The sequence below is a fragment of the Carassius carassius genome, chromosome 14 (assembly GCF_963082965.1).
Source record: "Carassius carassius chromosome 14, fCarCar2.1, whole genome shotgun sequence".
Lineage (NCBI taxonomy): Eukaryota > Metazoa > Chordata > Actinopteri > Cypriniformes > Cyprinidae > Carassius > Carassius carassius.
In genome coordinates this window covers 24881138-24903666 of record NC_081768.1, presented here as the reverse complement: position 1 = coordinate 24903666, position 22529 = coordinate 24881138, and the positions used below count along the sequence as shown (strand labels likewise).

The following is a 22529-nucleotide window of genomic DNA, read 5'->3' as shown; positions in this document are numbered from 1 at the left end:
CTGTTAACTTTAGCTGCATTTGTCATTGCTAACTACCAACATTATTAGGAAAGGTGATATTCAAAGATTCATTAAAAAAAAATTCCCTACAGAAACAAACATAATCCACTGCGTCTTCAGCGTCTCAGATGTCGGGAGTAAATGATAAATGCTATGTTCATTGTTACATCCGACAACAAAACACCTTGATCGCTTAGGAGTCATTGTGCCGTCCTCGATATGTTAACTTAATATCCTGACGGCCAGCTAAACTTTTTCCCCACACCAAGACTCTGAAGATTAATTCTTAGTTCCACAGGTTTATTGGAGTTAAGGAAAATAGTGAAACTGCAACACACAAAAGAGCAATGACAAATAACACATGAATAAAGGCTAATTTGCACAATTACAGTTGCATTTTTGTTTGTACTCATTTTAACACTAATAAAGAAATACATGTGAACTACATTCTGGTCATTATAGCACCTTTACCGTGCAGCTTGTAACAAATGAACACGTGAGAGCTAGCATATGCATAGCCGATGTGAGTTCAAACCATCGGCAGATTACACTCTACAAACTTACAATTATTGTCAAAAATAACGAATAATACTTCCAGAATAATCTCACAAAACAAAGTATACATACCGACGATGCTACGTCAGACATGAGAAGTAGACAGATGCGATTGAAGCACCATGAAAATAAACTCGAGCAAACCGCTGAAAAGCGCATGAAGTGCGTGAGTATTTTCTTCCCCACTACGGATCGGGAGGAATTGTTTCCTCCAGCGGTCCCAGAAGGTGTTGGACAGGTGCTGAACCTGCCGCCACTGGGACTTGTAGAGGTCTGCCACTCCAAACTCACCAGCAGGAGCAGGCACAATGTTCGTCTTTTGTGTGAGAAGAGCAGCTGGTGTAAGTATGAACAAGTCATCAGGGTCCATAGTCACTGGAACAAGTGGCCTGGCGTTGATGATCGCTGCAACTTCTGCCATGAAAGTCACCAGCACTTCGTGGGTGAGCTTGTCTTTCAGCTGGATGAACATTGCGTCCAGAATCCTCCTAGCCAGCCCTATCATTCTCTCCCATGATCCACCCCAATGGGATGCATGTGGGGGATTAAAGGACCATATGCAACCCTTGTCTGAGAGGTAAGTCTTTACAGCAGTGCTGTCAATGTTTGAGGCTATCTTCAGTTCCTTACAGGCACCAATGAAGTTTGTGCCACGGTCGGAACGAATGTATTTGACCGGCCCACGTATTGAAAGGAAGCGCCGTAGCGCATTGATGAAGCTAGAAGTGTCGAGGGATTCTATGACTTCAATGTGCACAGCTCTTATGCTCATGCACGTAAAGATCACTGCCCACCTTTTACTTTGAGCGAAGCCGCTTCTGGTCTTGCGTGAGGAGACGTTCCATGGGCCGAACACATCAAGACCCACGCTGGAGAACGGAGGATCTGTTGAGAGACGATCGGCTGGCAGGTTAGCCATTTTCTGGATGCTGAGTGGAGTTCTGAGCCTTCTGCATGTTATGCATTGGTGGATGATGTTGCTTACTCTTTTCTTCCCTCCGACTATCCAAAAGCCAGCTGAACGGACCGCCCCCTCAGTAAAGTAACGGCCTTGATGATGAATTTGCTCGTGGTGGTGTCTGATGAGCAAAGTGGCGATGTGATGCTGGCCAGGAATAATCAGGGGAGTCTTTTCACTCTGATTGAGACTTGAATGATGAAGACGGCCTCCAACTCTGAGATGACCGTGTGCGTCAATGAACGAGTCCAGATTTCTGAGAGGGCTAGTTTTAGGCATCCTTTCCTGTTTTAGAAAGCACTTTATCTCTTGGCTGTAGACTTCCTGTTGAACTGCTTGGATGATTACAGTTGACGCTTTCTCTAATTCCTCAACTGTGAATTCAGCTTTGCAGTAATGCCAGCCCTTGCATGCTCTGTTCTCTCTGTGAGCTGTCTTGAAATGACAGGCTATGTGAACGAGGCGAGTGACTGCACGAGTTAATGACTTCCAGGTAGAGAACTTAGCAAAGCGTTGTGAATCCAGTTGCTTGTTTGAGGCTGTAGTGCTTAAGACGGACACCAGAGGGCGGATGTCTGGGTCTGTGCTTGGGTCAACAAGGACATAAGTGCATGCAGAAATGCTGGGCTCCGGCTTAAAGAGAAATTTGGGCCCACTCAGCCAGTTGGTGTGTTTCAGTTGGCCAGCAGGGACGGAACGCGTTGCGTGATCTGCAGGGTTCAGGTCTGTTGGCACGTAGTGCCACTGATCTGGTCGGCAGGATCTTCGGATGCGTAACACCCGGTTGCTGACATAGACATAAAAGCGCCTGGTCTCATTGCAAATATAGCCCAAGACTACTTTACTGTCTGAGTAGTAGGTTACGGCATTAAGCTGTAGGTCTAGTTCTGCTGAGACCAGATCTGCTAACTCAACAGCAAGCACTGCTGCGCAGAGTTCAAGTCTTGGCACTGTGTGTTCAGGGCAGGGGGCCAGCTTGGCTTTGCCCATTACAAATCCAATGTGGTTGTTGCCATTACTGTCTGTCACTTTCAGGTAGCACACAGCACCGATAGCTTTGACTGATGCATCACAGAACACACACAGTTCTCTTCTTACCGCTGCTGACGGTGAGGTTTCCGTGAAGCCCCTTGGGATGGAAAGCTCAGCGAGCTCAGACAGAGAGGCTCTCCATGACGTCCAGGCATCTTCCATGGCTGGAGGTAAGGGCGCATCCCAGTCACCGTTCTCCACCGTGAGCTCTCGCAGGATTGTGACCGGCGCAACGAATCCAAGTGGGTCGTAGAGGCTATTGATCGTGGATAAGACACCCCGCCGGGTGTAGGGCTTGGTCTCACTGGAGACATTAAAAAGGAAACAGTCTGTCTTGAGATTCCAGTCAAGCCCGAGGCTGCGCTGCAACGGCAGCGCATCTGTGTCGGGGTCAAGGTCTTTGAGGTCACTCGCATGGTCACTGGATGGGAAGGCGTCCATGACCTCTTTGTTGTTCGCTGCAATCTTGTGAAGTCTCAGATTCGACTTGGAGAGCACATCCTGTGTCCTTTTTAACAGGCTGATAGCAGCTTGAACTGTGGGCAGGGACTTCAACCCATCATCGACATAGAAGTCATGCAACACGAAGTGCTTCACATCTGGATCGACGTGGAACTCGTTGCCTTGAACAGACTTGTGTAGACCGTGAATAGCCACTGCAGGTGAAGGGCTATTGCCGAAGACGTGGACGTTCATCCGGTAATCCACGATGGCTTTGGAGATGTCATTGTCCTGGAACCAGAGAAAGCGTAAGAAGTCACGGTCTTTCTCTCTTACCCGGAAGCAATAGAACATCTGTTCTATGTCGGCTATGATGGCGATGGCCTCTCTTCTGAACCGAATCAGCACTCCCAGTAGTGTGTTATTCAGGTCAGGACCCGTTAACAGCACGTTGTTGAGTGATACGCCATTGTATTGGGCACTGGAATCGAATACCACACGGATTTTCTTAGGTTTTTTCGGATGATACACCCCGAACGTTGGCAAGTACCACCTTTCTTCATCTGAACTGAGAGGGGGGGCTAATTCTGCATGACCGTTCTGAAACATGTTGCCCATGAAGGCGAGAAAGTGGTCTCTCATCTCAGGCTTTTTCTCAAAGTTACGCTTGAGAGACATGAGACGCCTCAGCGCATGTGGCCTGTTGTCTGGGAGCCGTGGACGTGGGCTCTTGAATGGTAATGGCGCCACCCAACTGTTGTTTGGGTCCTTTTGTAGTCCTTCATCCATTATCTCCATGAACATTGTATCTTGAATGGAGGGAGCCACCTGGTTGTCATCCCTGGTCCGCCTGAACACTGTGCATCCAAGGTGGTTGGTTTCACAGATAGGCTGGTCCTCAGGATACGCTGGAGGCTCACTGGTGGCCTGGGTGTTGCTGAACCTCTCCTTCACATGGAACACGTTGGGGCACGCATCAAAGAGAGTGGGCCGTTGCAGCTCTGTGGTGTTCGTATGGAACGTGCTAATTGTCAGTGGCCTGTGAACATTACCTAGGCACACATTTCCAACAATGACCCACCCCAGGTCTAACTTCTGAGCGCAAGGCAGGTTGTGAGGGCCATTCACCTGTTTGCGGACTTTATGCACTCTGATAATGTCTCGTCCTAAGAGAAGCATGATGGGGGCTTGTGGGTCAATGTCTGGGATGAAGTGTGCCACTGACCTTAGATGAGCATGATGAAGAGCTACTTCGGGGGTTGGAATCTCCTCTCTGTTGTTCGGTATATCGTTACATTCAATGAGGCTTGGCAACGAGACGCGAACAGTTCCATCCAAAGACTCCACTTCATAGCCACTGGCCCTTCTGCCTGCTGATGATTTCACTCCGGCACATGTTCTCAGTGTGTAAGAAGTGCTTGAACTTTGGTCGTTGAACACATCTAAGAACAGTGAGCGAACCAGTGACCTGTTGCTCTGCTCGTCCATGATCGCATACAGTTTCACAGCTTTTTCTCTGTGACCAGCTGGGAACACTTTGACGAGGCATATTTTCGAGCAGGAGCAGTCTGTGAGTTCCCCTCCGCAGACTTTCGTGCATTTGTTGGTGACCTGAGACTGCGGTGAAGCTTCATCCTCCTCCCCGCCGTGCTCAGCAGTAGGACCAGCCCTCTGCTGCCAGGGTGCAGCTCCAGGGTGAAGCGCTGTGTTGTGCCTGTCGCTCTTACATTCAAAACACCAGACATTGACTTTGCAGTTCTTTGCTATGTGAGACGAGGAAGAAAGACATTTAAAGCACACATTGTTTTCTTTGAGGAGTGTTTTGCGCTCGTCAATGGGCTTCTCTCTGAACGCCCGGCACTTACGGAGAGGGTGTGGCTTTTTATGCAACAGACACAGTTTGTCGCCTTCGTCGGATTTTGTTGGAGGCTCACCCGTGTCAGATGTGGCTCTGGGTGACACCTCTGTCTTGTGGACGGAGACTTCCCGCTGTCTGTTGGGCTTCCACGCTGTCTTCTCTGTCCTGGGGGCCATGTCTGTGTTGCCGATGAGGCTGAAGCTTGGGTCATTTGCGATGCGAGCCTGCTCGCTGACAAAATCAACAAAGAAGCCAAAGGGAGGATAGCTCACATGGTTTTGACGCTTGTAGGCTGCACCAGCTATCACCCACTTGTCCTGGAGACGAGGCGGGAGTTTCTGTACAATTGGGTTGACGCCTCTCGACGTGTCCAGGAAAGCCAGGCCTGGTAAGTCTCCTTCAGCCTTAGCGGCCTGCAGTTCCATTAGCAGATCACCCAGCTTTGTCAGGTTAGATCCATCTCGGTTTACTATTTTCGGAAAGCTGTCAATGCGTTTGAACAGAGCATTTTCTATTGCTTCAGCTGAGCCATATGTTTGCTCGAGCCTTTCCCAAGCCATGGCCAGTCCTGCTTCTGGCTTATTGATGTGTATAGCTCTTATCTGCTCAATATGCTCTGCTGACTCCTTCCCGAGCCACTTTAGCAGAAGATCCATCTCCTCACTCGGTTCCAGGATAAGGCCTCTGATGGCAGTCAAAAAGGAACGCTTCCATGCTCTGTAGTTTTGGGGTTTGTCATTGAATTGAAGCAAGCCTGTAGCTACAAGCTCACGGCGGGCTAGATACCTGACAAAGTCGTTTATGTGTGAGCCGCCCTCATTTATGTGTGAGCTGCCATCGTTGTAGTCTGGCGGTATGGCATGGTGTGCGGGAGGAGGCTGGGTGTGGTTATTTTGTGTTCTGAAGTGGTGTACTAGAGAAGCATGCTCACCTCTGGACTTGATGTGAGGTAGACTTACGTCTCCAGGCATCCTGTTGAATGGCTTGTGGCTGTCCTCGTACATGCTGATGTAAGGCTGCTGTGAGATGAGACTACGTGTAGCAGTATTGTTCTGATGTGGATAGAAGGGACAGGCTTCAGGCTTTAGTGGTGGAGGTGACACGTTGTGGTTAAGGACCGGCGCTGTCTTTGCTTGTGTGTCACCGTTATCACATGACTTAAAATCTGAATCCCTTTCTTTTAGTTGATCAAGCACATACTGCCTTGTGCGTTGTGAGGCTTCTAAAGGAACAGAGTCTTTGTTCAGGTCACAACTATGTTTCTCGCTCTTTACATCAGCAGCAGCTTCAAGTGCCTCTGCTTCTGCAATGGCTGCTGCAGCCTCTTTTTTATGTTTTAGCATTTCTATAGACACTTCCAACTTAGCTTGTTGTAGCCTCAGATTAGCTTCCTCTTCAGCATAGCATAGGCGTGCCTTTGCTGCTTCGGCTCTTGCTCTGACTGCTGCAGACCCTGCTGACGATGAACTGGATCTCACTGAACAACATACTTGCGAGCGTGTTCTTAACGATGCACTGTATGGGTTCTCCTGTATTGCTGTATTTTCATGCAAACTCTCCTCTCTAGCCTGTAGCTCGGTGGCGCGCGCTGCTCCAGTAGCACTTGGCTGTAGAGTATGGTCCGTTGATCGTCCACTGGATGCGTGTGACAACGACATGTCGGCTAGCTTCCAACCTGCTCTGCTTTATCTCGCTTGCTTGATAGCCGTCGTTTCACTGTGCCATCCTCGATATGTTAACTTAATATCCTGACGGCCAGCTAAACTTTTTCCCCACACCAAGAAACTGCAACACACAAAAGAGCAATGACAAATAACACATGAATAAAGACAATTTGCACAATTACAGTTGCATTTTTGTTTGTACTCATTTTAACACTAATAAAGAAATACATGTGAACTACATTCTGGTCATTATAGCACCTTTACCGTGCAGCTTGTAACAAATGAACACGTGAGAGCTAGCATATGCATAGCCGACGTGAGTTCAAACCATCGGCAGATTACACTCTACAAACTTACAATTATTGTCAAAAATAACGAATAATACTTCCAGAATAATCTCACAAAACAAAGTATACATACCGACGATGCTACGTCAGACATGAGAAGTAGACAGATGCGATTGAAGCACCATGAAAATAAACTCGAGCAAACCGCTGAAAAGCGCATGAAGTGCTTGAGTATTTTCTTCCCCACTACGGATCGTGTAATAGGACATTTAGCACAGCGCGATCTTAAAGTGACCATGACCTAAATACAAACACATATGAAATGCATATTCCTGGAACACATTAGAACTCTGAAATGCTGACTAAAAGTAAAGCATGTTAATGTAACTTTAAACTTAAAGCTTATTTAAGTTTTCTTACTCATAACAAAACAGTCATTCTAGTCTACACCTGCTCCAGTGTCAAACAATGGTGGACTGATGACTGCTTACTCTGGATGGGTCTGTGCTAAAACCAAAGACTGACGCCAGTCATTGTCAATCAACAATCATGGGAGGGGCCTGTGGAGAACTACATCTCTGCCAAGAATCTGTGAACGGCTTGATTTGAGAAAGGGGTTATCATTTATGGGGATTTAAAATAAACACTTGTCATTATGGGGTATGTAATTACACTGCCAACACGCATATCAGTTCAAACAGCACGTAAAATTCGATTTTGCATCCAATAACCCCTTTAAGCCAGAAATACTTCACTCAAGCCAGTTTTGTCTATGAACTGATATTTACTTCAGATTGACAGATGTGCCTCTGCACCTTTCTCCCAGTGTCTCTCAACACAGGTTTAGGGGAGGTGTCAGTAAATAAATGGCAGAACAAAGTAACTTGCATCACTTATTTGCTTTTTGACAAAATGTGCTTTTTTACGGTTTTGTCTAGCTTTTACAAAGAAAAAAATAAATTACAAAACAACAATTTAAAAATATCTACTTAACACTGAACATTTTTAAACATTCTAGCAGACATTTATACAAACGAAGCTCAATTTAATTTAAAGTTATTAAAATATTTTTTTCCCTTTTTTTGAGACCCCTTCTTAAATCAGTTATGTATTTTTTACCGTACAAATAAATGTGGCCTCGCTGAGCAGAAGATACTTATTTTAAAATATTAGAAAATATTACAATTTGAACATTGTGTGAGTGTTATAATAAATGTATAGGGTTGGGTATCGTTTGAATTTGAACGATTCCGATTCTGATTTCGATTCCTTGTTTCGATTCCAGTTCCTAACGATTCTCGATTCCGATTCTTTTAAGATGCAGGGTCAAAAAAAGTTTAGGATATTTTAAATGATCTAGCTAACCAACGGTCTTTCTGAAGGAAATAGTCTGACCTTTTTCATCAATTTTAATCCTATGAACTTTTAACTTTTTTTTTTTTTTTACTTATTTAGAGAGACGGCAGACTCTGAAATCACCACGAGCGTCACGCGCGCTTCCGTGTGTGTGATGAATGACGACGCGCTTCTGCGCCATTCATTAACACAGACACGCAGAACATGCAGGATTCATATTTAAATAGACTTTTCCGGCTTAATATTTACAGATACTAGTCCATATCGCTATTTGATGTAAGTGCAATGACCAAACTCTGATTAATTCATTCAAAAGTTGGCAAATTATCTGACATTCCGCGTTAAACTGTAAATTCCGTTTTTATGACTGGATTCCGCGATTCCGTCCGCATTTTCTGCATCGCGGAAATCATAGGGTCTTACGATAAGAAAAAACTTGTAAAACCCAGTATAGATTAGCAGCAGGTACAGTATAAAATCAGAAACAGTTCTTGTTTAGGAAAATTATCATATCTGCCTTCTCAGGCAGGATGTGTGAGCGTTCTGGACAGATAACTTTATTATCTCCTGCTGTGGTGTAGAAGAAGCTTGAACGCATAAACAGGAGAAAAAAAGAGGCAGCGGAGGACGGTCGGCACAGCACGTCAAAGACGGGGCACATATTTATTTCTACTGCATGAACTCGGAGGTGCATTATCATGTTCAACGTCCACCCTCCTATGCACGAAACAATCTTAATGCAAATGTTGCATTTTGCCGAGATTTCTTTCTGTTTAGGAAAGTGAAACCACACTTAAACTCACTCGATTATGCTAACACTTCTGGTGTACGCTTCTTTGTTGGTGTTCAGCGGTTTCTTCTTCTGGTCGGCGGACTAGGAATCGAAACTAGGAATCGAAATTTAAACTTTTTCTTTCGATTCCGGGAAAATCGCAAAGCTAGTCCCGGTTCCAATCGATTCTCGATACTCGATACCCAAGCCTATAAATGTATTAATAGCGCAGTTGTAATTATTATCATTATTATTGTCTTTTCTTATTTTATTTAAAAAATGCATAAAAATGTTACCGAGTAGCTGACAGGTTTCAATGCATATATTGGACTTATAAACCAAAAAAAAACATGGACGTAATGTCGGTGACATCACTCGTAGTTTTCTGAAGAGCTAAAGCCTAAAGTAGGTTTGTAAGTAAAGCCTAAGTTTGATGCCTAAAGTAGGCGAAGCCGACCACCAACATCTTGGCAGTGCGTCACCGCGCATCAGTCACAGATAATCAAAAATGGGCAAAAAGGCGGGAATATAAAATATAACCCGTCTATAGTGACAGCAGTGCTGCTGTGCAAAGACAAAACAACTTTGTTTTTGGTCGAAAATCTGTTAAAATTAGATAATTTTGGGACATATATAACCTCCTTTATCATGTGTATAAGTATCTTGTAGAAAAGCCCCAGAGAAAGCAAGGCAGAACACAGTATCATCAGTTACTGCTCTTTGACTTTGTTTTAGAACGCTCAGATTAAGTTCCGTGTTTGATTAGCCATTCGTCAATATTACTGTGCCGGCCTGGAGTTATACGGTATTCTGCCTTAAGTTTACTGTCCATTAAAGTCTGTCCCATTTAAATGACAGTGTGACTTGTGCGCTAATTAGATCACGATCAAACAAACTGCTCCATATAGCAAAGCACTATAAAACAAGCAACGACTAGTTAACTTGGCAACAGTAATTAATCATAAATAGTCTTTAAAGTTTTTTTTTTTTTTACATTTATATATTTTTTTTATATAATGCAGATGCCAGCTGTCGGTCTGGGGCTTCCCACTTCTGCAAATGTGTGGAGTAGAATGCCATGACAGCGTATCACATAAAATCAGTAACTTTTCGCAATTAAATCCGTTGACTAGCTCTTCTTGTAACTCGATAAAAGCATTGCAATGAGTGTTGTTTAATTCACAATCATTCTGAGCATTATTCCTGCTGCCGTTCACATCAATCCACAAGTCATTCTTATAGGTTAAGTTATTTTCATTCAATTAGTTGTAAAAATAGTAGGCTAAGTTTGTCTTGCATTCTTTAATGTTAGCGAACACTGAAAATAAATTTCTTGCAAAACGGTTTCCACTCACGTTTAACTTTTTGTCTAGTCGTTACGGTCAGAAAAAAAATTATTCAGTGAATGGTGGTCAGCACCCAAATATTGCATATAATGTGGAGGTTTCTGCCTTGGCATGACATCTAACTTTTTGCAGATGGCAGACTTTTGTGCAAAGGCAGAGTACCTACAATAACTTCAAAATAGTGTTAAAAATCAGGTTTGAGGTCATTTTCATTAATACATCTAATGGCCAGATTTCCAATGTCCTATCCATAATTAAAAAATATTTAAAGCCATTTTTCTAAGTTTCACACTCTGGAGCAGAGCGGCAGTCCACCTGTCACTCAAATGGCCACACCCTTAATTATCCAGAACTTTAAGGCTTAATATAATTTAAATAGATGAGTTATAAAAAAAAAATAAAAAAATCACACCGCCATCACAATTGTCATGAAGGGCAAAATTACCAATATACACCAAAACCACTTTTTGCATCAGGCTGTGAACATATTATTTTCTGCTGGGCATTTTAACATGGCAGGACTATGGGACTGACTCCCTTTTGGAGTCGATGAATTGCAGTTTTATTCACTTACATGTTGGTTTCTAGCGAGGTTGCCACTTACTTTGAACCCTGTCCCTGGCTTACAAGCAGATAGCGCTGCGAGCTTGTGCAGCACTGTTTAATACATGCAATTCGTGCATGTGTTAGAAAACAATGCTCTGCAGTTTATTTACCAAACGTTTGAGGCCATTTTGGAGTTCCACACTGCCGATGTGTTTGCTGCGTTAGTGCACACCTCTTTTTGAACATGTCACGTCATGGTTCAGTACAATTTAGTCGGGCAAATAATTTCGGTTCCCGAAACATTTGGTGCATCCCTAGTTTTTAGTTGGCCTACAGAGTTAAGAAAGTCATTCCATTGACTTTCATTCATTCCCGTGCAACATGCTTATTTTGCCTCTTCGAAGTCTAGTGTCACCACTGCTTAAGCTGATATTTAATTGGCTTTATTTTTTAGAAAGTAAAGAATGATGCTAATGTCCCTAAAGCACATTTAACCAATGTATTTCAGAATAGTGATTCCCCTCAAGGAAATCCAGATGGTGGTCTTTCACATGAGGCTGAACAGCTTCTCTGTGCACTGTCCAAAACCATGGATCCAGACTTGTTAGCATCCATGCTGAGTAAAAGCTCTGATAGTGGTGTTCTCGAAGAGCTGATTAATAAGATCCAACCAGCCAGTGAGGGTGGAAGTGACCTGCTTCTCCCTCACGAGAAGGGAAGACAGGAGAGATCGGACCTTACACAGTTCCTTGGAATGATAGCCCAGGTTGCCCAGCCACAGAATTTAAAAAAGAGTCATCCAGATATTGAAGATGAGGAGAAGTTCCTCTATGGGGACGAAGAAGAAGAGGGCAATGAGGTGACACCAACAAATTCCAACTTTCCAGGCACAAGTTACCCACAGTCTTGTGATATGCAGATAAGAGAACCTTACACATTTGGCAGTCCTGCAGAAAATGTGATGATCCATTCGCATAGAGACAGTCGGCAGGCAGACAGGCATCATCCTTCGGCCACACCTGAGGTACATGCAAAGGAAGGACCTAATGACTTCCCACCTGGCGTTTGGCCACAGGATGTAAAGGTGAGGAAGGAGGTAGAGGAATATGAGAAGATACAAGACTTGCTGAAAACAATTGGCTTGGACCTGGGTGTGGCTGAGATAAGCAAGATGGCCGCTAGGACACAGGTGCGTGTGCACGGTAACACCTCTGTGAAGACACCAACTCGTCGGCATTCGGATAAAAAGCACCGGAGCCGTAGCAGGAGTTGCAGCAGCAGTAGCAGCAGGAGCTCCAGTCGCAGTCGGAGTAGCAGCCGAGGTAGCAGCAGAAGTCATCGAAGCCGAAGTGGCAGTTTAGGCAACTCTTCAAGTTGCAGCAAGAAAAAGCCAGTTTCCCCGGAAAAAAACTCTACACGCCCACATAATCAGAACAAGAAAGAGGCTAAACCTGCCATTGCTCAACCAGAAAACAGCTGGCCTACGACGCCCACTGTGGGTCCCGGGTCTCAGACGTATGCCTCCCAACCCAGCCTCCTGACACATCCCATGCCCCAATACCCTGGGCCACCTCCACATGGGGCAATGCCATCTGACTACCCACCACGAGGTTATGATCCCTATGGCAATTATGTTCCATATATGCCTCCGGGATGGCCGATGTACCCACCCCCAGGTATGCCGGTACCTCCTCCCAGTCCAGTGGATCCCTACAGCCACCCTAACATTGAGCGACCCTTTCTTAAAGTCATCAAATCTTTGCCGAATGAGAGTAAAGGCGATGATCAGAAAGGTTAGTGACCTTTAAAATATATTATTCATAAAGGAGAATAGCTTAAAGAAAAAAATATTTTGGCATTATGTATTTAACCTTATGTTGGTGCAGTTAATCAAAGTAGAATTCTTTGTTCTGTTCTGTATAATGAGAGTTCATAGTGACCATGTCTGAAAAGCTCCTCGAAGAACCACAAAAGATTGTAAATGCAGCATAAAGCAGTCTGTATAACTTCCTCTATGCTATGGTTCAGATTTACTTAACAAGGAATGCAATTGGAATGCCTTTTGCAATTTCAGAAAAAATTGCAGGTGATATACTGACATCGCACAAATTAAAGAACAGATTATTTCCGTAATAAGCTCATGAAATCTACCAAGAGCAGCGCAAGTTCACAAACAAGCAGATTAAATAAAAAAAAAACGTGGCTTCCTTGAGCTTCACAGACATGGTCCCAATGAATAATGGAGAGAAAAAAAGCTATGCAAAGATTGTTTAAAATCCTTATGTGTTCCTTGGAAGAATGCAATCATGGTTTCAGAATGAAAAGACTGAGTAAATACTAATAGATTTTTTGGGTTATTTATACTTTGCTCATCACAGTTTACCAACATGATTTGATTTATCCTTTCAGTACCCCCTAAATCAGAATCTTTGGCCTCTAAAATGATCACCAGTGGCATTCAGAGGAAAGAAATGGAAGATAAGAATACTGCTAGCCAAAAACAAAAGGTAACTGCAAAAGGTTTCAGCTACAAAACAAAAGCTTTGTACAAAAGTTTTATTTGTAGAGTTGTTTTCTCCACTCGGCTCTATTGACAAACATCTTGAACATCTACAGTCTTTACAATTTTCTTTTGTAAATTTTGGGGGGAAATAAGGAAATGGAATCAGAAGCACAATTGTTAAATTCATCAGGATTGCCATTCCTTTGTTTTTGCCGATGAAGAAATTTAAGGCCCAAATTAAATTCTGTCTCAGGTCATGGAAGAGCTTGAAAAACTAAAAAAGGAGAAAGAAGTGCGACACAAGAGGAAAGAAAACCTCTTAAAGGATGTGGAGACATTGAGAAAGCAGCAAGGTATTGCCCTCTTAGTGTAAAATGGAAGTGTTTTCTTTATAAATATGTAAGGGTTCACTGTATTATAAAGCGATTGATTTGCTCCTTTAGGGGAGCTTCTTCGAAAGAAGCGAAGAGAGAAGGATGGACATAAGGACCCTGTCCTCATCGAGCTCAGTCAGCTCCAAGAAGATGCAATGGCCCAAATCTCTAAATTACGTGCTGAACAGAGAGAGGCAGATCAAAAATATGAAGAGCTGAGCAAAGTGGCTCTTATTCTTGGTATAGACTACAAAGTCTGGAAGATCTCTGGGGACTATGTGCAGCAGCCCCTTCAGAGTAAGAAGGAGTCAGCCAGAGGCCCAGAGAAATCAGGGGCCAAAACCAGCACCTCATGCAATAAGGTAGAGTTGCTAATTCTGTTACAGGAAAGGTACTTGCGCTTGATTGGCTTTTTCATTGTTCAAAATTAGACTGCCACTTTTTCTAGTGGCATTTAAATCTTGACCGTGATTCCTCAAAATATTTAAATAACTTACAGTAAAAATTTTAAAATAGTTTTTTTTTTCCTCCATAAAAAATTACCCCCCCCCCCAAAAAGAAAATCAAATATGTATTTAAAACAATCTTCACTCTCATGAGATTTCAGTTGCCTATTCAGTAGACTTTTTTATTTTACAAAGAGGGTCATCGTCAAAATGTAATTGGTACTCTTGATACATTATTGGTTACTATTTTTACACCTTTGATCGAATCAGGGCGTCTTAGTAACTGTGAGCAACATAATGCTATATTTTGATTATTAAGATCAATATTGCTGTAGTTCAGTTTAATCATGCTGCATGCCATTGCAGATCTGTGGAAGGATCCTAAGGAGTAACATCTAAAAAAAACATTTTGTTTTTTTCTAAAACATACTTTTAGAGAGTATTAGAATAATCCTTTGAGATTAAACGGAATAACATGCTGCTTTTTTCTGGATTAAATCAGCTTTTGTGGCTCTTTCAGCACGGTATAAAATCCACACAGACCAGAAGGCAGCATTTTTAGTATAGTACATTTCTAGAGTTGTAAGCCACCTGAGACACTTTGTGTACTCCTGGTGGTATCACAGCGTACCACAGTTTGAAAACAACTTAGTTCTTTTTTTAGTTCAAAGTGACTTATAGAAGGATAAAATGTAAATTGGGGCCACAAATTAAAGGGTTAGTTAACCAGAGAATGAAAATTTGTCCGTCTTCTACTTGCCCTCGAAGCATCCCAGGAGTATGTGACTTTCTTCTTTCAGAATAATCCAATCAAAGTTATATTAAATATTGTCCTTGCTCTTTGAAGTCTTTCAATGGGGGTAAGCACAGGTGTTTGTTGTCAACAGAAGAACAGAAGTGAAATAAAGTGCGCACATCTATAATAAAACATACCTCAAACGGCTCCGGATGATGAATAAAGGCCCCCTGTATCCAATCCATGCGTTATTGTAAAATAAATATCCAGATTTCAAACGTAATAAACACTTTTTTTCTCACTTCTGCTGACTGTTGGGAACCGGAAGACGTGAAGGCGGATGTTGTAGTATGTGAGCTCTGCGTGGTTACTGACGAGTGCGGAGAGAGAACAAAACACTGATCACCAATTAGAAGCTCAAAACGAGGATTTGTAAAGAAAAATGTCCGAAGATTTTGAAATAAGCTAAGAGGAGACTGGTTTTCCTTTGCTCCTTCATTTCCCAGAGGTGCATGTATGTCACATATCTTCCGTGTCCCACAGTCAGCAGAAGTGAGAGAAAAAAAGTGTTTATTACATTTGAAATCTGGATATTTATCTTACAAATCTCATGGATTCGCTACAGAGGGCCTTCATTAACCCACCAGAGTCGTGTGAGGGACATTTTATTACAGATGCGTACATTTTATTTCATGTCTTCTGAGCTGTTGACAGCAAACACCCGCTTACCCCCATTGAAAGGCTTGGAAGAGCAAGGGCAATATTTAATATAACTCTGATTGGATTATTCTGAAAGAGGAAAGTCACATACACCTAGGATGCTTCGAGAGTGAGTAGAAGATGGATGAATTTCATTCTCAGGGGTGAACTAACCCTTTAAGAATTTGTGGACCCAATATATTTATTGGTTGTCCCTATTTACTAATTTGTTCTCTTGTTTTATTTAAGTCGTGGCCATAATTTACTAATTTGTTTCCATGTTAGCCAAGTAAATCATGGCTATGATTAACTAAACTGGAAGTTTGTAATTCTTATACAGGACATCAGCAACTTCTGTTTAATTATAATAGCATTCTAGCATAAAAGCGTAGAATTGTTTAATCATAATTGTTTTATGTTTGCACATAACAAAGTATAAACTAGTCTCTAAATTCTTTATTATTGGCAGCACAATTGGCATTGATTTTAAGGGATATATATATGTGTGTGTGTGTGTGTGTGTGTCACATTTATTACTTTAGTTTAAAAAAATATACAATCTAAAGATATTCAGTGCCAAAGTTTTTTGATATCTTGAAATGTCTTATGAATAAGGTTTTATTGTAATGGCGCTCGATGATTTTATAGATGAATTTTATGTACATTTATATGTAATAAAAGCCATTTCAGATCTCATTTCGAAATGGCTTTTTAAAACCATTAGTTTTATAGAAGTCAAATAATTCAGGTATTAAACCCATGGGTAACTTCTCCCCGACTGGAAAACAGATGGCCAATTTTGAAAAGGTAAGTCTTCTTTGACAATCTTTAATGATTGGCAATAGGATTGTTTCTTTGAAAATATTTTTTTCATTCAATTAAAAATAGATACCTCTATAGTATTTGATTCAGCTTGCTTATTCACTTTTACTTATGTATTTTTTGTACTGTAAATCTGTAAATCTAGGTAGCCTCCTCAAAATCAAGAGCATCTCCTGAAAAACCCAAGTCGCCTCCTCCCTCGAGCAGCCATTCCCTGGACACTGCTGCCGAGCAGTTCGAGTACTATGACGCAGGAAACCACTGGTGTAAAAACTGCAATGTTACCAGTGGTTCAATGTTCGATTATTTCATGCATTTGCACAGTAAAACCCATAGGAAGGTATGTGTACTAATATATGAAATCCAAATTTTTTTTTGGTTTATGAATGCTGCGTTTATTTCTGCCAGTCACATCTCTGCTTCAGTCAGCAATTGTTGTTCTCTAGACTCTAGATCCTTATGACAGACCTTGGGCAAAATCAGAGAGTGAAAAGAAACCCCCTGCTGGAAAGAGGACTACAAAGCCAGCCAAAGGTATACACATCTTTATGAAATGTGATTGCTAATCAGAAAATACATTCATTTTGTTTAAGCTAAAGCAATTCATTTTGTTTTAACACATGCACCTTTTAAGGATTTGGAATAATTAAATGTAATGTTAATTGCAATGTTCTGAACGGTGCTTTTTTTTGCAGTTTTTCCTTTTTGGTAAAGATTCACTCTTGGCCGATTCCGATTTCAGATTTTATTGAAGTGTGGCATGCCGATACTGATTTTTGCCGATTCTGATTTTCTTTCTAAGAACTACATTTGACAGCATATACAAAGTAAATTCTTTTATTATCATTATTTTTTTTTTTACATAAAATAAATGATTAACCATTACAATTACCCCAATCTGGAATAAGTTACAGATTTTCTCTCACTTAACTCTCAAAATAAAGTGCTCTGTGACTGGAAAGAGGAAGAAATAATGAAAGGGATACTCCACCCCAAAATGTAATTTTTGTCATTAATCTCTTACCCTCATGTCGTTCCAAACCCATAAAAGCTTTGTTTCGTCTTTGGAACACAATTTATAGTAACACAATACATTTTGGATGAAAACCAGGAGGCCTGAGACTGTCAAGACTGTTTTCTTTCAAATCAAAACTAAAAACATGTAGAAACAGCGCATCCTTATGGCGGGGCTGATACAGAAGCGTGACACAGAGGAGACTGTTGACAAAGGAATTGTTTAATAAAGTCGTTATTTTTGTTTTCTTTGTTTACAAAAAGTATTCTCTTCGCTTCATAATGTTACGGTTGAACCACCGATGGCAGATGGACTATTCTGATGATGTCTTTCATAGTTTTCTGGACCTTGACAGTACTTTAGTTGGCAGTGAATGGGACAGTCTCAAGCCTCCTGGTTTTAAACCAAAATATCTTAAATTGTGTTTCGAAGACAAACAAAGCTTTTATGGGTTTGGAATGACATGAGGGTAAGTGATTAATGACAAAATTTTCATTTTGAGGTGGAGTATCCCTTTAATGTAAAATAGGTTGCTGTAACAAAACAGATCTAATTTCCCACTGTGTTTATAAATGGTGATTTTTTTTTTTCTCCCTAACCATATTAAATGTAATTTTTCACATCAAATTCTTACTTTTTCAATTAATTCAGTTAGAATAATAAGAAACTGTAGAATTTTTACCATTTAAATAAAATTTGTATTAACAAACTATATCTTTCCACTGCTGAGGAAACAGAAGCAGCATCCAAAGTGGTATTTGATGGAAGTTACCAGCCATCAAAACCATTACACATTACTGGTAAATGTATTTAATTTTGTGCTGCATTCTTTAATTTAGGCTCTGAGTTCTTGATCCCTGTAAGGGGATTCTTCTGCCAGTTATGTGAAGAGTTTTTTGGTGATCCCATTTGTGCTGAGGCCCATGTCACCTGCCATGCTCACAATGAGAAATACAAGGTAAATATCACACAATATTCATTATAAATTTAAGTTAATAAAAAATTATACATTTACTTATAAACATTTTTTGACCAGATGTAATCGTCTCATATGCATTAATCTTAACAGGCAAAAATGTATGAAAATCCCCTCTATGAACAAAGGAGGAACCTGGACCGTCAGGCTGGCTTGGAGAGCCAGAAGAGTTCAGAGCACAAACGAAAACGTGAAGACGACGAACAGGATGATATGAAGAAATCCAAACACAGGAAAGGAAAAATGTCAAGCAATAAAGTGGAAACAAAACCACAGTACAGCAAGGAAGAGGCTTATAAAAATATCAAAGAGAGCGAGAATAAACTCAAGGAGAAATACAAGAAAGAGGACATGGATAAACAGAAATACAAGGAGGATGATGAAAGAGATGAAATAAAAAAGGAAGAGGATGAAAGACCTAGGTACAAAAAAGATGATGATGAGCGAAACCGCTTCAGAAAAGAAGAGGAATACACATATAGGTACAAAAAGGAGGAAGGGGAGAGATCCAGGTATGAAGAGGACAGATTTAGAAACCGAGACGATGATGATGAACACTATCGATATAGAGAAGAGGATGACCGATATCGATTTAGAAAGGAAGATGACAAAGGCCGATATGGTAGAGAAGAGGAGAAGCCCAAGTATGGCAGAGAAGATGATAAGAAGTACAAATACACTCAGGAGGTCGAAGAGAAGAAGTCAAAATACAAAGATGAGGACTGGGGGAAGTGGCCAAAATCAAAGTGGGAAGAGGACCAAGACAGTAACGGAAAATATGAAAAAAAGGAAGATAAAACTCTGCACCAAAAGGGCAAGGCTGGTTATTCCAAAGATGACAAGGAGAGCACAGGAAAGTTGATTGCTAAAAATGGCAAATCAGAATCAGAGAAACCCAGCGAGCATCCTAAAATATTTTGTGGTCCAAGTCCCGCCTTGCTTGCTAAACTTCGCAAGAAGAATGAGGAAGCTACTGCTCGGCCTGGCTTTGGAAAGTTTGGTCTGAAAAAGACACAGAAGACCGCACTAGAGAAAGAGGCTGAGAGGATGGCGGCACAATTCTTAAAGGAAGATGAAGAGGGTATGCCTTCTGAAATGGCAGAAAACAAGGATGCTGAGCTAGATCCTTTTTCCAAGTCTATAGCTGCTGCAAAATCAATTGCTATCAAATTGACAGGAAAGGCTTTATTGCCTCCCTCAGGTGTATGGCTAGCATACAATGAAAGTAAAACTAATCCTAATTTACCTCCTCCCTCATCTCCCATGGTTATTAGGAAGTCTTACACAGTTGTGCAAAATAAACCAACATCATCTGCTAACAAATTTCCTGCACCTGTAACAGGAACTCAGAAGAGCCCAACGTTGTCAGCAGACCTCATCTCTAAGGCATTTAGTGGAGAAGAGGTGCAATTAAAACAAACAAAGGATACACCTGCAAACCCTGTAGATATCTTCAACATATCTGTACCTGTTCCGTCTCCCACTGCTGCGCCAAAAATGGTAAATTCCAGCCAGATGAAACCTGTTACTCCCAGTCAAAGTGTTTTTACTCTCAAGTCTGATGTGGCTGCTCCTGGAGTGCCTGAGGAGGAGCATAACCTCACCGTAATCCTTCGTCCTCCTCCTCAGCTTTCTTCTAATGCCAGAGACCCGGCCCCTAAAATTGTAAAGCCAAAGACAACTCTTGCAGCAGGAAAAGCACAAGATTTGTTTGACATTTTCTACAGTGGCAGTGCAGCAGCTAAAACCTTTGTTGGTGATAAACATATCTCTGGATTTTCTCCTCAAGTCATTGGCTCAACCTGCAGAGAGTCCAGCAATAAAGACAAAAATGTTAGTGATGTGTGCCAGAGCAAAGAACATCTCAAGGATGATGACTCGAAAGTTCCCCTGAGAGAAGAACCTTTCAAGAACACAGAGTTGGGAGTTGGCCAGAAAGAACTCCCTAAGAATGAGGACTCGACAGTTACTCTGAGAGAAAAACCTCTCAAGAATGAGGAGTCAGTAGCTGCCCAAAAAGAACCCCCCAAGAATGAGGTCTCAAGTCCTGTCCAGAGAGAAGATTTTCCCAAGAACGAAGACTCTGAGGTTGTCCAGACAGAAAAAATCCCTAGGAATGAGGAGTCAAATATTGCCCAGAGAGAGGAATTTTCCAAGAACAAGGACTTAGAATTTGAACAAGCCTTTGAGGATGCCATCTTAAAACCTGACCTTCCAAATGAAGATAATGCAAAAGAGGAACATTTTGATGATCAACAAGCTCTCAAATCTATTGAAATCTCTGTGGGTGATATAACTGTAATGGAAGTAGATAGTCAAGACACAATGCAGACAAATAATGAAGAGGAAAACCCTCTGGAATCTGAGGAACCCATGTCATTCTCTCCTCTTCCTGGTTCTTTCACTGAGCAACTGAACTTGGACACATTTGAATTCAATTTTGAGACTTTGTAAAGGAACTTCAAAGAGTAGGTTTAGGGATGTACATGATGCCTCAGAATGTAAATAAGTGATTTTGAAGTATTCTTTGTATTTGCTTTATCCAGTTAGAATGTTTCATGTCTATTCTTAACCTTTTGGCAGGTTATGCCAGTGAAAACGTGGGCTGAAAAGCATTCATTCTGAAGTGGGTGCTGGGGAAGGAATCCCTCTAAGAAAATGAAAACTTTCATCAAGTAATGAACCCTTAGTATATGTAAAAGTTTTGCTATCTTGTCAAATGCACCTGGTGTTGAGCTACTTGTTTCCTTATTTTGTTTCCAGCAGAAACCATTCCTTTTTCCCAAAGGTAATGTAAAACATATAATGGATACGATGTGTATTAAACATTTAAGTCTTTAAAGGCATTTGCTCTGTTCGTTCCATTTAAAAAAATTAAGATATTTTAATGCAGGAGCCAGAAAGATCCAGGCTCAGAGAAGAGAAATGGTGTGGAGTTCATGCTTCAAGGACATATGCGTTCACAACTCTGGCCAGAAAATGTCATGCTTGGCCTCTGTAGTTTTTTATTTTACACTGTACTCTGTATTGGTGGCTTTTCTTTCCTGTTTCAGTTTTTTTAAGTAGTAATGTTGTGTTATAATGTTCACATTGCTACCATGCTACTTTAGCATCTACAGATAGTTGGTGTAATTGCACGCTCTGTGCTAGCTCAAATAAATCACAGTAACCCTGTTTTTGCCTCTTACTGATAAGCTTATTACTGCTGGTATTGGACTTGAACATTCTTTTTTTTTTTATGTTTTGCACACATTGGACCTCATTCATAAAACAGGTGCATTTTTGTGTAAATCGTTCATAAAACTTTTCTTTTAGGTACTTTGCCACACTGAGTGAAGCGGTTTGCGTAAGCATGCTTTTATGAACGTTATATACAAGTTCATTATGTTGGTGTTTCATGAATGAGGCACACTGCACAGTGTATTTATTTCCATGTACATCAAATATGATTGCAAGTAAAATTGCTAGTTTTATTACAAATTAAAAATGAATATGCTGTACCTGCTTCTAGTAAACATATTGAATATGAGATTACTGAACTTGTATTACTAGTATTTGTAATTGTGCATTATACACATAAAAGTAGTTTTTATATACAGTGCCACTTTTAAGTTTGTGAACCCCTTGCAGAATATGTGAAAAGTAATTTTAACAAAATAAGATCATACAAAATGCATGTTATATTTTTCCTGCCCTTAGCAAGATATTTTGCATAAATAAGTTTACATTTAGTCCACAAGACAAAAAATTATTAAAATAACCCCATTAAAAATAATACTTCGTACTGTGTGTGGTTACCTGGATGATCCACTTAGTTCTGAATGGTTAAAACTGAGCACTGTCCTGCAGGAATCTTCAGTTTTCCTTCTTTTGTATATTTTAACCCTTTCTAGCAGTGACTTTATGATTTTGAGATCCATCTTTTCACACTGAGGACAATTGAGGGACTCAAACACAACTATTAAAAAAGGTTCAAACATTCACTGATGCTCATGAAGGAAATATGATGCATTAAGAGCCAAGGGGTGAAAACTTTTTGAATTTGAAGACCAAGGTAAATTGTACTTAATTTGTTTTCCAGGAAGCATGCAAGTATCTTCTGTTGCAGCACTAAATGAAAAAAGTTATATTCTTAATCTTCAT

The 22529-nt window shown here is 41.1% G+C and overlaps 1 protein-coding gene across 11 annotated transcripts in view; it reads left to right on the top strand.

Moving 5' to 3' along the window:
- Nucleotides 1-21560, top strand: part of LOC132157406 (zinc finger protein 318-like) — a 41892-nt gene extending 20332 nt beyond the window's left edge. Inside the window, exons 4-14 of one of the 11 annotated variants that reach the window (XR_009437552.1) lie at nucleotides 11324-12608; nucleotides 13225-13322; nucleotides 13572-13671; nucleotides 13762-14054; nucleotides 16541-16735; nucleotides 16842-16929; nucleotides 18250-18368; nucleotides 18480-20887; nucleotides 20970-21061; nucleotides 21153-21174; nucleotides 21280-21560. Coding sequence is in view for 2 of the 11 variants with exons in the window: in XM_059566754.1 (XP_059422737.1) it covers nucleotides 11324-12608; nucleotides 13225-13322; nucleotides 13572-13671; nucleotides 13762-14054; nucleotides 16541-16735; nucleotides 16842-16929; nucleotides 18250-18368; nucleotides 18480-20840 (4539 nt within the window). In the remaining 9 variants the exon portion in view is untranslated. Of the gene's footprint in view, nucleotides 1-11323; nucleotides 12609-13224; nucleotides 13323-13571; nucleotides 13672-13761; nucleotides 14055-16540; nucleotides 16736-16841; nucleotides 16930-18249; nucleotides 18369-18479 lie in introns of all 11 variants that reach the window. The other 10 variants (XR_009437551.1, XR_009437550.1, XR_009437549.1 and 7 more) reach the window with 10 other exon arrangements.
- Nucleotides 21561-22529: the final 969 nt, after the last annotated feature.